Source organism: Cydia amplana, chromosome Z (assembly GCF_948474715.1).
Source record: "Cydia amplana chromosome Z, ilCydAmpl1.1, whole genome shotgun sequence".
Taxonomy (NCBI): domain Eukaryota; kingdom Metazoa; phylum Arthropoda; class Insecta; order Lepidoptera; family Tortricidae; genus Cydia; species Cydia amplana.
In genome coordinates, this window is record NC_086096.1 from 6,479,615 (window position 1) to 6,494,084 (window position 14,470).

At 38.1% G+C, this 14,470-nt stretch overlaps 1 protein-coding gene across 3 annotated transcripts in view; it reads right to left on the bottom strand.

The window, feature by feature from the left end:
* Positions 1-14,470, bottom strand: part of LOC134660886 (discoidin domain-containing receptor tyrosine kinase B-like) — a 95,832-nt gene that overhangs the window by 28,134 nt on the left and 53,228 nt on the right. For all 3 annotated transcript variants that reach the window (XM_063516735.1, XM_063516733.1, XM_063516734.1), the window contains exon 3: positions 9,860-9,965. In XM_063516735.1, the coding sequence (XP_063372805.1) occupies positions 9,860-9,965 (106 nt within the window). The remainder of the gene's footprint in view (positions 1-9,859; positions 9,966-14,470) is intronic.

The following is a 14,470-nucleotide window of genomic DNA, read 5'->3' on the forward strand; positions in this document are numbered from 1 at the left end:
GAATGCGGTGTTAATCTGTCGCTGCATTTAAATAACATTTATCATACTATCATCACAGACACGTAAAGAATGTAGACTGACAGACTGACAGTCTTATTTAATTAGTGACGTGCGTCGTTCATCATTATGGAAGCTGTCAATGTCAAGTAATGACGATTCCGATTCCGAGGTCAAATCCAAATCGTAAAGACATGTAGAAAGCGCTGTTTAATGCTTGAAACACGTTACATACGTGAAACGTTGTAGGTAAATGATCTGGGTGAGCAACGCGTCTCTGTCTACTACTAGTTTTAGCTTAACTCGTCTCTGGTGTCATGATCATTTCCAATCAGAGTTAATAACGCTATTGTAAACGTTCCGCGGTAATCGTTTCAGCCAATCAGTTGGCGGGATGGCCAGTCATTAAGGACCATTGACTGCGGCGCGTCAACCGGCCATAATTGATAGTATCTCATTCGGTGTTTGCTCGAGTTCCAGTTTCGATTCACGAGCCGTTACTTTCAGCATAGGCGTGTCACATGGGTCAGGGAACTTGAGTTTCGAGTAACTCCGAGCATCCCAGTGGTTAACGCAGTACGATCGGGTCCTCTGTACAATTAGAGTACCATGGCCGACGCAAATTCAGAAACTGTACCAAGTTATAATTTCTATGTTTTATGCTTCAGTAGGTGTTAAGTCGTCACTGGAAAGGTGCAAAGTCCGTAAAAAATGACACAAATCGAAACACTGATACACTTTAAAACACACCCTGATTTTTTACCTATGCGAACTAGTTAAAGTATAATACTGTACACAGACTTGATTAATGTTTTCTCATAAGTTAAAGTATTGGTCTTAATATATAGAGTGAGGCAATATTCGTGACCAGAACTAGCACGACAGATGTCAAATTGTATGGCTGTCAGTTACAATCTAATATCGATTGATGCGAGTTAAACGCGCCGAATTCGGTCATGCCGCTATATTAGCGCAATAAAATTACATATCACATCAGTACAGTACATTGACTTTCATGACAGTGGTGGAATCTACATAGTTAACCTTTGTCAAGTTTTGTAGGAAGGTACAGCATGTAATAAACACTTTTCTTCCTGGCAGCTTCCCTCAACCTCTTAACCCAGCTGAAGCCAATAAACGCCAATATACGTCACCCATATAAGAATTAAATTACGGACTATGGCGTGCGAGATAATGGGCATTGAATGTGTTACATGTTGAACTAAATTACTTAACACTATTTGAAAAGGCTTACGCCTCACGGAATATTGTACATGTTGCTCGAGAATTGGTTTATACATTAAACTTCAATTTATACAAGCGAGTACTCAGTGAGAAATCGGATATTATGTATGTTTGTTGAAAAAAAAACCTCATGCACCGCTTACAACTTTCAAAGTTTGATGAAGTCCATAAACTGTATTCAATAGTATAATTGTGTGATATTAGGCCAACCAATTCAATTGCCAGCTCTTCATCAGTTACAATCATAACATACGTAGGTACGTAAACTGATGCTGATTGCACTAATTCCGAAAACAGAATTATTTAGATATTGTTAAGCGATAGCTATTTGTAAATACCAAACGAGTGTCGCGTATATGTTTATTTGCAAACGCTGATTTAAGGCGAATTTGTGGAATGTATTTTTGATACGATTTTCTGTTCAGCAAACTTCATCTAATCGTGCAGGTAGGTTAGTTATGTTTGTTAGCATTTAGTTATGTTTTTAGTTAGCAGTTCCGAACTAGCTACATTACATTACTGAGTGCTTACACGTTTCTATAAAGTTTACTCTATAGAAAAATTAGTTACTCGTTAGTTGAATTGAAACCACTCATCGCATTAGGCACAAATCGATTGAATAAGTGCAAAAGTTAATTAATGCTGCTAATAAGCTCGATCTGGGGGACCGGCTTTACTTGTCTAATATCTGACTGACAGATGTTTTTGAACATTTGATTTTCTACCTTAAAATAATATACATAAAGTCAATGTTATACAACTATACTTTCGGGTAGCAAGTTTATTTGTAAACAAGTTTTATCGCATAATTACTAAGGTGAGAGAACTTGGGTTGAGTAAAAACTATTCCCCACAATCATACCCTGACAGATGGTCCCCAAAAACCCTTTACCGAGATTCGTATGCAAAACAATTAGTTTATATTGTAATTGTATTATAAACTTCAGGCTTCACTTTCAGTTTTATAGTCTGTGCGGAAAGAGAAGAGTCGCGGAATATAAGGGAACCAGTACATTTCTATTGGGAAACGCGGAGTATATTTATATTTCACCTCCTTCGACATTCATTTTTACCGTACGTCAAACATGTCAACAAATAAAATAATTTCTCTCTTAAGGAACATTCAATATGAATGAAATATGGAGACTTGAAAGAAATCCCTCCGTATTTCCGGCTGCGCTTGCCGCAAGTCGAAAGTTCGCATGTCACCAGATGTACTGTTCTTTGTAATATATAGGTTAACTGCCGCGATAGCATTGACGACGGTATAAAACTATAGGAAACGGCGGTACATGTACCAAAGTTCCCGTTTCACTTTCAGTTTTCTAACTATACCCATAAGGTTTAGAATGAAGAGTAGGAACAAAAATGTGTAATGGTTTTTGACTTAAAGCTTTCATAGATATTGATCGAAGTATCTGCTTTATAATTTATAATGATCGGTTGTCACGATGGGCCAATTTTCGGTTATTCGTGTCATTAAATATCATAATATCTGTGTGACCGAGTTTTTTTCGGAAAACATATAAAAACTCGAAAATGCGCGTTTTCCCAGAGATAAGATCTAGCTAGATCGATTTTTCGCTCCCGATAACCCCCATATAGCAAATTTCATCGAAATCGTTAGAGCCGTTTCCGAGATCCCCGAAATATACGAGTATATATATATAAATAAATATACCAGGATTGCTCGTTTAAAGGTATTAGATAGATAGATAGATTAATTAGATTAATATAAAAGGACTTTGTCACAACAGCCTATAATATGAAATATTACATATAATATGCAAACAAAAATGAAGAAATTTCTGTCGAATCGCATCTTAATGTTTTGTTTTGAAATGAACTATGAATATTTTATTGCTCTGAATGTACATAATTTTAATTTTCCTGCAAAATGGCCAGGTCATACTTACGTAGGTACCTAGTGCTTCGACAACTTGTATTACGTATCGCAGAAATCGTTCGAAATTCAGAATGCGTACGCTAGCCCCGAGGCGTAGGAAGCAGAACGCATCCATACCATAGATAAGGTCACTGAATGTGGTCTCCGGGATGGTGACGCACCTAAATAGTAAAGACCATTGACATAGATATCTAGGGACTGGCTTTACGGGCAATAATAATGAGGCATGACAGGGGCCAGTACAGCGGTGTGAAATCGCCACAACGCGATTGATTGATGAGTTCGCATCACGCGCGCGATTGGTTGACGAGTTCGCATTCGCGCGCTATTGGTCGCAACTAGTTGCGTTAGACTGCACAATTGGCTGGAATTTGTGAGTAGCTGAACTTGTACCATTTTTGTGCCCCATTAGCCCGTCCTTAGATATTATACGTCAATGGTAAAGACGCGATGCGACATGCGACTCATCCATTATGCAAACTGATCTACGCGACAACATAACACTAACTCTGTCTTCGATACCTTCGTAATGCCAAGAAACATGTTGCTTTATAGTTTGTTTAGCTAAGAGGCAAAAGGTTTTATGCCAGATTTTATTTTGTATCGAAATTGCCACTTTCGTATTTGCTTACTTGCCAGTAGGTATCTTTGGCGTACACGCTCAGCATACTGAAGCATACTTTTCTCGAAGAAATATTTATGAACAAGTTATTATAGTTCAAAACGATGAGTTCTGCAAAGTGTGAGAACAGGGTACCCTTTAAACGAAGACGTAACATGGCCGCTTTCGAAATTTCTAACATGTTCTCGTAAGTATGCACTATCAGATGTTACTTAAAAGTTTTTGAATTTTGGACGATATTTTTACTTGTTTTTGAGAGTTGACGAATTTGAGTCTGACGAATTTGAGTCTGACGAAATTTAACTAGCTCGAAGTATAACATTATCACCTTTATTTACCTGCGGCTGAAAATATGTATATCAATTCTCATTGGTCAAATAAAAGTCCAAATTATACTTTAAATACATACTAAACCGACGGATTTCGGCAACCTGTCACCGTTATACAAGTCTGTAAATGTCCAGCACGGCTACCATGGGTTAGCATTTGACATTTACTCTATCGCATTCCCTCTCTATCGCATAAATCCATCAGTTCGAGCGAGATGGACTGCGATCGCGTTTACGCAGGCGCTAACGTAAACGTCAAATGTCAACTCGTGATACGGCTACAGGTGTGATTACTAAGTTTATTTCTTTAATATTCTACACATAATATATCTTAGACACGACGGCAAAAGAACTCGGCATTCATTACCTACAGATAAATTGGTTTTACATGCCGTCGGCTATGTAAAACGTGTCCGAGCCAATCATTCGGAATAAGGCCGGGCCTGGATCGAACCCGGACCCTCGCTCGGTGCCGTTTAACTTAGCATTTCATTTGCACATTTATACTGGCTCAGGTGGAAATTACGAAATCCGTTTGAAGGTTAAGCTTTATTGCTCAGTGGTTTGCAAAGCTAACGGTAGCGTGAATCACAAGTGAAATTTATTCTTAAGGTGATAAAAGCAATAAAAAATGATCCCCCAGCCAACACAAATCTATAAGCATAAGTAATCCACTTGGTTTAAGATAAGTCGCGAATGTTTTACGCCCTCACGCCTCACTAAAGGCAAATAACCGAAGCATAGTGATCGAATAAAATCGACTTACATTCACATATCGGAGTTTTAAATAGTCGATGTTAAGCAATCACAGTATCAAGACCCACAAATTAAGCTAACGTTTGGTTGGCTTCATCTCATCGATCGGTAGAATGACCCAATGCAACAGCCACGAGAAGTTTCCACCGCGTCGTCAAAAGGCCGTCAGCCGTCACTCGCATGCACCTAAATCAAACCGCATTTGTAGGTTTCATATTGATTAGACCGAGCCCGGGGCGGGCGCAATAATCTACAACTCTCGATAGGTTGTGGTGGCATATATAATACTGTTTATACTTTTATACGAATGACCAACGCACGGCCAGTCAGCAGGAGGTCGATTCTGGAATGAAAATTTGACTTCATTTAGAGTTTTCGCGTGCACTTCGACTCTAACGAGAAACTACAAGTGTGAGAACGGTACACGCCAATAATCTTATTAGATTGAAATAACGTTTAGTTTAACTGATGTAGGTACCTAGTAGGTAGTAAATGTAAGCTTAGTCAATTCCTTTAAAATATGTATGCAACAGGTTTTATTGTTCGCCATGCATGTACGTGCTATCCACTGTAACATATTAATTACATACAAATAATCAAGTAGGATGCACAACACAAGGAACCAATCACCAACGAAAGCGCCTTTCTATGTTATCCAATATCCGAGCACAGGTACTTAGACATTCAATTAATATTCCGAGGTACCTTGCAATAAGCAATGACCATGCACCATTGACGGTCAACTTGGAGACTCAACACATCGCCGTTTCAATGGAAGTACCGGCCAAGACAATCATGTTGCAGTAGCCTTAATTACACACACACACACACACACACATTGTTCACAGGATGCTGTGAATTAAGGCATGTCTGTACATGCCATCTCGTCCCATACATAATATTAGCAAGGATACAAGGTTGAAATCCTTTGAAATCAATTTCTATGGAACAGAATGCAACAGAATGTTCTATTGGCGTCGACGGTTAAAGCCAAGGACACACGGCACCTTACGCCAGATTCTCTAGAGAACATCTTGAGCAGAAAACAAACAGTGGGCCGTCTCCATCCGTCGAGGTATTCCGTTTTCTGAATTCATTTCCATTAGAGCGAGAGAGACGGAGGCAGAAAAACTTCGTAGTTTTATCACGATAAACCCCCATATCTGTCGCTGTGTGGGTTCTAATGCTACGCTTTAATTCGAGAAGACCTATTTGCTACGGTTACGAGTATATATAGGTATACGCGTATTTGTTTATTTGTAATGCTGAGCTTTAGTCAAACGCTGTCGTGTAGCCAAAACGTTTAATATCCCATCAAGAACATTGACAACTTAATTAACGTCGATGCAATTTGGTATCACTTTCAATTATGATTCAGTGGTAGGTTTCCAACAAAGGGCGGTCTGGCTGGGTAGCGCCTCCCAGCGGGCGTTTGTACCGTCGTCTGCGAGAGAGAGCGATTACCTTAAAGGCAAAGATGCCTTAGTACCCGGCTGTGGTGCCTGCTTACTTAGGTTGGACAAATTACTTACATGACATTAGTCATACGACAATAGTACTTATGAACATTTTGGCACAGATGAATTCATATTTTTGCCATCACACTTTGTCCACCACACACAGGCAATACATATAAGTATGTACATATTTAAGGCTAGGTATTGAATGTTTAAACGTGAAATCTAAGGAATCAATGTTCGCGCTAACCTTGATTGCAACCTGGGTATATTAGTTTCAGTTTGACTTCCAATATGATAGCCACTCTAGCCAGATTAACCACATCATCAACATTTGCTGAAAGGAGATTAGTGACACATATGTGGCTTTCCATTACAGAAGGGTCCTTATGCATCAAATGCAATATAATCCTTTCCATTTGAAATTCTAACATAAATTCTGATAGAAAGGTCCTTATTGCACATAGTAACTAGTAACCACAGCCAAGGTACAAAGAAAAAGTTGATTGACCCAAATACTATCTAGTAAAGTGCATCCAAAATATACTGATGCGCTCCGTTTCCAAATATAGCATTAGTAAAGTTTGGATAACAACAGACGATTAAACCGGGCGCTGTTAAAGATTTATTCCAGACATGTTTCGGGTAACAATTACAAATTTACCGTGGTTTGGCCATAATAAGTATACCTAATAATAGAGCAGAAGCATACAAATACTCCGCGGCCTGTTCCGTATAAACACTTCATACTTCGGGTACTACAACTTTTTTCATTATTTATCTGGGCATAAGTATTTTTGATTATTTGTCACAGAAATAGAAAATTTTCAAAAAAATCCCTTTTGTACGGGACAATAGACAACTTCGTGGAATGCTCTAGGTCAGGAAAGAAACATATTATTAAGGAGAGTGAATAGAGTTATACAGTAAAGAAGTTATTCAATTTATTCTAGACTTTAATGTATGGTTGTGGATTAAAGGCCTAAATTAAGTATAGTACAGTTACACCCGGGATTAAGTAGTAATATCGCATACTTTGTTCATTGCAATTAGGGCAGGGCTATAAAGCGCACATTTTTTTAAACTTTCGGAGCGATTATTATTATTTAATTACATTTGGTTATGAAATTCAACATGTGCCATCATCCCAATTGTCAGTCAACAGTGTGGATGTTGCAACGTGTAGCACGTCATGTCGACAATGTTATACTCGGAACGCGCCAAGTCGGTTAGTGGCTGAGAAACGGACCCGTATTTGCATCGGACGTCATGTTGCACCTCATTTTCACCATTTTGCATACACAACGGGACGTTACAAGATAATGGCTCACTTTTCGTCTGCGTTACAAGCAACACCATTATATCACAGCGCTTAATAAGGGCGATGCTATATATATCATAACCTAGAGGTGTTATCACCAATTATGTTGAAACTGCATAAACAATCAAACTATGGCGAGTATTTAAATGAGGAAAACAAGCACTCTCTTTAGATATTTATTCACTTGAAAGCAAGATAAATACGGAACTGAGAAAAACGATATCGTACCTATAATTATTCACAACATCTGTCAAATCCATTCCATTAGCAAGCACTTTACCTCTTTTTATTGAAGACAACGATATAACCTATTAATGTAACCTGAAATAGTATCTTGCACTAAGTGTGTATAAATATCTAACATGATCTAAAAACGCATCAGATTTTTAAAATATTTCCATATTCATTCCAGAACGACCCTCTTGTACATGCGAGCGAAATACACAGAAAAGATTAACCGGTCCGAATAAAGTACCCGAAGATTTAGCTATTATTTATTTGTATCGTTTTTAACTGTAAAATACCACTTTGGCGAATGCCAATAAGGTGCTATTGGCAATCGGACTTGAAAATTGACGTTTAGCTTTGAAATTGAACGTAAGCGAATCGCAGCCGCGGCCGTTAACATTGTTTCTTTGTTCAATGGCCGATTAACGTCAAATCGTTTACAGCCGTAAATTTAGTGAGTCTGTTAAAATCATTGTTTGGTAAATTGACGAAAACAGCCGCCATGTGCTATTTTGTAGTCGGTTTGTGGAAGGTGATTGCAGCTCTACGAGATGCAGCTCCAATTTTAAAATCTGTCTAGGTTCTGCTGGAATTTTCGGCAGAGTATTTCCAATTAAGCTAAGAATGGCAGAGGAAGCTGCTTCGTCAAATATCCTCGTAAATCTCCCGTGATTGGGGGCGTGGCCACGGCGAGCTCACCTTTCATTCTGAGGCATCCGTTGAACCATCGTCAACATTGTAAACTAGCGTCGGTTAAGACTAGAGTCCTTTGAGTCCCCTGCTTTGAGACTAGATTCTGTTTTTCAGACTCTTATAATTAAGTTGAGATTCGAGTTATTTTCAACTTGTTAAACACTAGAGTCTTTTGTAGAGACTTCAGTGATTTGAGTCGTTTTCCGAGAACTCTCATTTTTGTTACAAAAATAATTAAGAAGCATTGTCTTCATGTAATAATTATGGGTTAGGTACACAAACCATACAAGAATGCCTCTTATCTTCTGTTAGATTACCCTATTTACTGAATACTTTGCCCGCAGACATAGTAAAAGAACCCAAAAAAAGTAGATTAAAAAAGAGTCTTAAAATGTATCTCTTGAATGCACTATAGGGGAATGTGTTGCCCTATAGAGTATTCATGACATTACCTAGTATTATATTATTAGTATTATTAACTCCCAATGTAAGCCTATTACTTATAACATAAATTTATTTAAGTATAGAATAATGCGACTCCACAGTCAAACAAATGTAGTTTTGTGGAGCTTTGTCCTTAACAAAAAAGTTGTAACTTTTGTGTAATAAATAACTAAAAATAATAAATAATAAGATACTTCTGTTATCAGTCTTTATTCGGAGGCTCGAGTCCCTTTGAGTTTCGTAATAAATGACTCGACTCTGGAGTCTGGACACGGAAGGTTTTTAAACGGGGACTAGTGAGTCTTGTAAATAGGAGTAGAGTTTAAATTTAGATTCAAAAGACTCGAGTGACTCGAGTCCCTACCTGTTCTATAGTAAACTGACAATTCGCAGACCTTTTTGCGACAATATTTATAAGGTTGATCAATGGTGGATTGTTGTTAGTTATGTTGTCATGTGGCAACATACTACAGACACCTAATCTAGGCCTTATTTGGATTACATAGTCCGGTTTCCTCACGATGTTTTCCTTCACCGAAAAGCAACTGGTAAATATCAAATGATATTTCGTACATAAGTTTCGAGAAACTCATTGTTACGAGCCGGGGTTTGAACCCTCGACCTCCGGATTGCAAGTCGCACGCTCTTACCGCTAGGCCACCATCGCTTCTCTCTCACTCTCTTTATCTTCTTCTCTACCGGTCGAATATGCAAGAGCGACAGAGAAGCAGATAAGTTTGCGATTTTTCGATGTTGGCGGTAGGCCTTCAGACACTGTAAGTTTTCTGTAAATTTCCGTTTCGATAAGTATATAGGCACATTGTCATTATTAGGTGACAGTCAAAGTGGTGGTCGGCTTACCTTCCATTCTGTGGTCCCACGTTCCCGTCGTTGAACGACGAGCTGGCGCTCAGGTCCTTGTCCGGTATGAGCCCGCTCTGCATGCCCAGGGGCGCGATGCATTGAGCTGCGAACAAAACACAACTCAATTATCAAAGCTGCACGAAGCGGAAAACACCAATAGCACTTTTGGGAACAAATCAAAATATTTTAATAAATAATTTGATTTGTTCCCAAAGTTGTATAGATGGCAGCATTGGCAGCTCCATGCGCCTCTCGCTATATCGTAATCCCATCCCGTAGTAGGGGATTCGTATATGAGGTGCAAGCACGTACCTACTGCTCGCCCTTAGAATTATTAAAAAATAGTCAAAAACGCCAATAGTCTTTTCTACGATTGTGTATGTATGGGTACTCGAGAAATTGGTACGGATGCAACTGTGGTCTATATGTCCAGTTTACTTACTTACTTGGATCTTGGTTGCTCTTTGGGGGAATAGGGTATTTGACAAGTACTACGCTGCGCCTATAGTATTACGCTGTATGTATATAGGCCCAGTGCCTAAGTCGACAAAATTTGTCATGCGTTGATCTTATTTCATTTAAATCCGTTTAATTTTAGCTATTTATAGGTAGGGTTTAGTGAAATCTCTTTTTTCATTTTCTAAGTTATATGATCCTGTAGGTTTTAGAGCTAATAAAATTACATTTGAATTTAAATTATATTCAACGCGTTAAATAGAGAACCTTCTAAGAAGAATCCTTTGAAAATAGATTAAACGTACCGATTGTACCGAAACGAAATGATGAAGGCACCTTTGAAATGGGATCGCTAGAATCCAAAATTATCCTCTGCAAACACCATCATAAAGTGATCTTTATATTATAATTATTAATGCACACGTGTAAACATTGCCGACAACGACAAACGATGCGATAATAATTCTTGTAAACAGAAATATGAGAAATGACACACACCTAGATTTATTTTTATGACACAAGCACAAGCCGATATATTGGTTTAGATCTCGCAATGCTAGTTTTGAACAGTCTGAAAATTATGAGGTCATGCAAGTTCGTATTCAATATAAATAATACTGGTTTTCTTACATTATATAAAGCTACTTAAGGTGACGGTAGAGGTGGGTAAATTTTCAGATTCTGTCAATTTACCCCATTTCACACACAAGCGCACTTCACGCACACTACCTCACTTTACTGGGATAGGTCACTGACCCATCAAGTTTTTTTTAAGATAGCGTTTTGAGTTTAGTGCAAGTTTAGTGGCCTCCTTTTAGGAAAAGCGTTCCATTGAAAGAAGAAAGAGAAACAATACATTTAATCTTGCTTTCCTTGTCTGTTCATGTCACACGTGACGTATTTAAATTCTAATAATTCATTTGGTTGTTGACAATTTTCTACATTATGGCTTTGTCGAGATACGCGTTTTCTAAAGTTAAACCGAATAAAACCAGATGTCATTAAGTCAGATGTAAAATTTTATTTACTACTCTATACGACTTTTCATAAGGCTCAAAATCAATTAAATGAGAATTTAAATAAATAAAGTTCCGGCAGGGTGCAAAATTTAATTAAGGCGGACAAAATAAAATTTGAAAATATATGGAAACAGTGTTGGCTAATGTACCCCTAATATCTTTACCGATTTACTTTTATGTGGTATATTCGCCTTTTGTTTCACTATTAAATTAATACAATTAAAATAAAAAATATTATACCGGTATTCCACCGGTATTATTTCAGTGCTGAAGCGATTATCTTCGATCGTAGCCTTGATAATGTAGGTGTTGATAGTTACTTACGGCGGTAGGAGCGGCAATGAACCCCGTGCAGAGTAGAACGTGAGGTGCGTTGGGATAAGTGCATATATCTACTTATAATTCTTTGGCTGGTTGGTAACCCTCTATATTTTATTTTTTGTTTTACTGTTATTAGGTTAAGGGAGTTTTAGGGAGTGAAAAAAAAATGATTTTCGTTTTATGCGCTCGCGTGATTGCCGATGGATTATAATTAGACAAAAGAACTTGTTTTCCACGCATCGAATGTAGATCCCTATGACACTTCCTCCAAGTCTTCTCCAATAATGTTTATACCGTATTTTAATTACCTACCTTAAATGTTACATTTCTAAATATTTTTTTGTGCTATACATACTTCAAAAAATCGCTGGAGGCCTAGCGGTAAGAGCGTGCGAATTGCAATTCCGGCTCGTACCAATGAGTTTTTCGGAACTTATGTACGAAATATCATTTGATATTTACCAGTCGCTTTTCGGTGAAGGAAAACATCGTGAAAAACCGGACTAATCCCAATAAGAGCCTAGTTTACCCCCTATGGGTTGGAAGGTCAGATGGCAGTCGCTTTCATAAAAATTAGTGCCCACGCCAATTTATGGGATTAATTGCCAAGCGGACCCCAGGCTCCCTTGAGCCGTGTCAAAATGCCGGGACAACGCGAGGAAGATGATGATGATGTGACACATACTTCCAAAAAAATCTACAAATATTTTACGTGATAACTGCTTATAAGTAAATATTATGTAGGTACACTTATAAAGTATAAAGTAGAAAATATCTTATAGGTACATAATATAAAAACCGATCATGTACGAGTAGGATTCACTATGGGTTCCACAGTTACACATTTTTATTGCATATTTTTTGTTTAAGACCAACTCACCTATTATAGGACATAGGTCTTCCATTAATCTTTTGGCGTTGAACTATTTTTTGTATATGTATTTATGTAATACAATTCTGAGTTAGGTTATGGTACATTTTTGCTCACCTACTTATAATTATGTATTATATCTGATATGTCACATGATACCAAAAATCGCCGCAAAGTTAAAAGTTCATTTATTTACGTTACTCATCTTCGGATCACCGACTTACTACTTCCTTACTTGACATATGTGTACTAAATTTCAATTGAACTAGTCCAGTAGTTACGGTGAAAATTGGCTTTAACAAAATGGCAGACACACGAGTGATCTTATAAGGGAGATTATTTTCCTTGAGTGAATGGTATGCATTTACCCCAATGCACCTCACGTTCCACGCGGCGCGGCGTAATCTGGCCCCTATTTCACCACGGTGACAGGTACGACAAAAACATCACTGTTATTGACGCCATAGGCATCCATGGACTACAGTTACCGCTAACACTGATTTAAACTTTCACGATTTTTACATATTATTAAATTGTACAACGGAACCGCAAAACGTTCAAGCGGATAAACAAGACCAAGTGCGGGTAGTTCGAAAAACTCGCGCGGTTAGAAGATGCTGATGTCAACTTAAGCCAGTCTTCTCCGAGACCACGGGGACAACGCCGTCCTCGAAACGTCGGAGGTAAATCTTAAAACTTAGATACGCGATTAAGTCCCGTTGTACAATTTAATAATACAGTTACCGCTTACCATCGGGCGGGCCGTATTCGTGTTTGCCACCGTCATTGTACCTATTATTAAAAAAAAACTTTATTATATCGGATAAAACAGACATTTCTCTCGCGAAAAAATCTTGTGACAATTGTCACAAGATTTTTCAAAGAATTTTCGGTAAGTCTTGACAGGAAATGAGTTCTGTGTCGCAATTTCGATACAGTTGCCGTGTTTCTTGTGACAATTGTCATTAGCTTCGCAAAATAAGAATTTTTTAGTGGCAATATAATGGAGTTTATTTATTTATTAAAATGTTGGTGGCAAACAAGCACATCGCCCGTCCGATGGTAAGCGGTTACCGTAGCCTATGGAGGCCTGTGACGTCAGCAACAGTGATGTCGACAACTGTCGCACCTGTCACCGTGGTCGTGGTGAAATAGGGGCCAGTAAGTACCTAATAATCGCAGTGGTCTTAAGTGTCACAGACCCTACTGGCGCTTAAGTCCTTTATGACAATTTCTGCCTATTTTATATTGTTCAAAAAAAAAAAGAAACCGAATAATTATATCGGACTACCAAATTTTCACGAGAATCAGTTGAGAAATGTGATATGCAAAGGAGAAGAATTCGGACATACGAAAGCATTTTTGCCCAAGTTGAAACGGAGACCTTCGCCAACGCTCGGTCAATGATGGTTTAGGTACAGCTAGCTGCAGAGAAAAGGTACCACCCCTGCATACAATTATCTATCTGGTCGTACCTTTTCTCTGCAGCTGACTGTACACCTATAAAAATGGTTGTCCCTGCTGTAATTTTATACCGGTACCGTACTTTGTATTTCAACCGGTATAGTTTTACCTTCAAAACGAACCGGTATTGATAAATAATAACGGTACCATACCGCTTATACCGTAAAGAAAGCATGATGCAGTCTCTGCTTTGCACAATTATTGTGTGGACAAAATTCTTATAATCATCGAAACATACATACCTACGCACATAATGTCATTGAAATAAAACATTGTTATTTTATAGTAAATTTATATAATACTCGATATATACACATAACAATAACCAGACCGCAGCGGTATTAGCCTGTAAGCTTCATCTCTTGTCTCCAAATCCGCAAAAACTAGTTAGTACTAAATGCTGGTCTTGCTGTTATTTTATTCTTGAAGATTATGGCTTGTTTCTTGATTATTGAGAACAGCACGTAATCGCACACA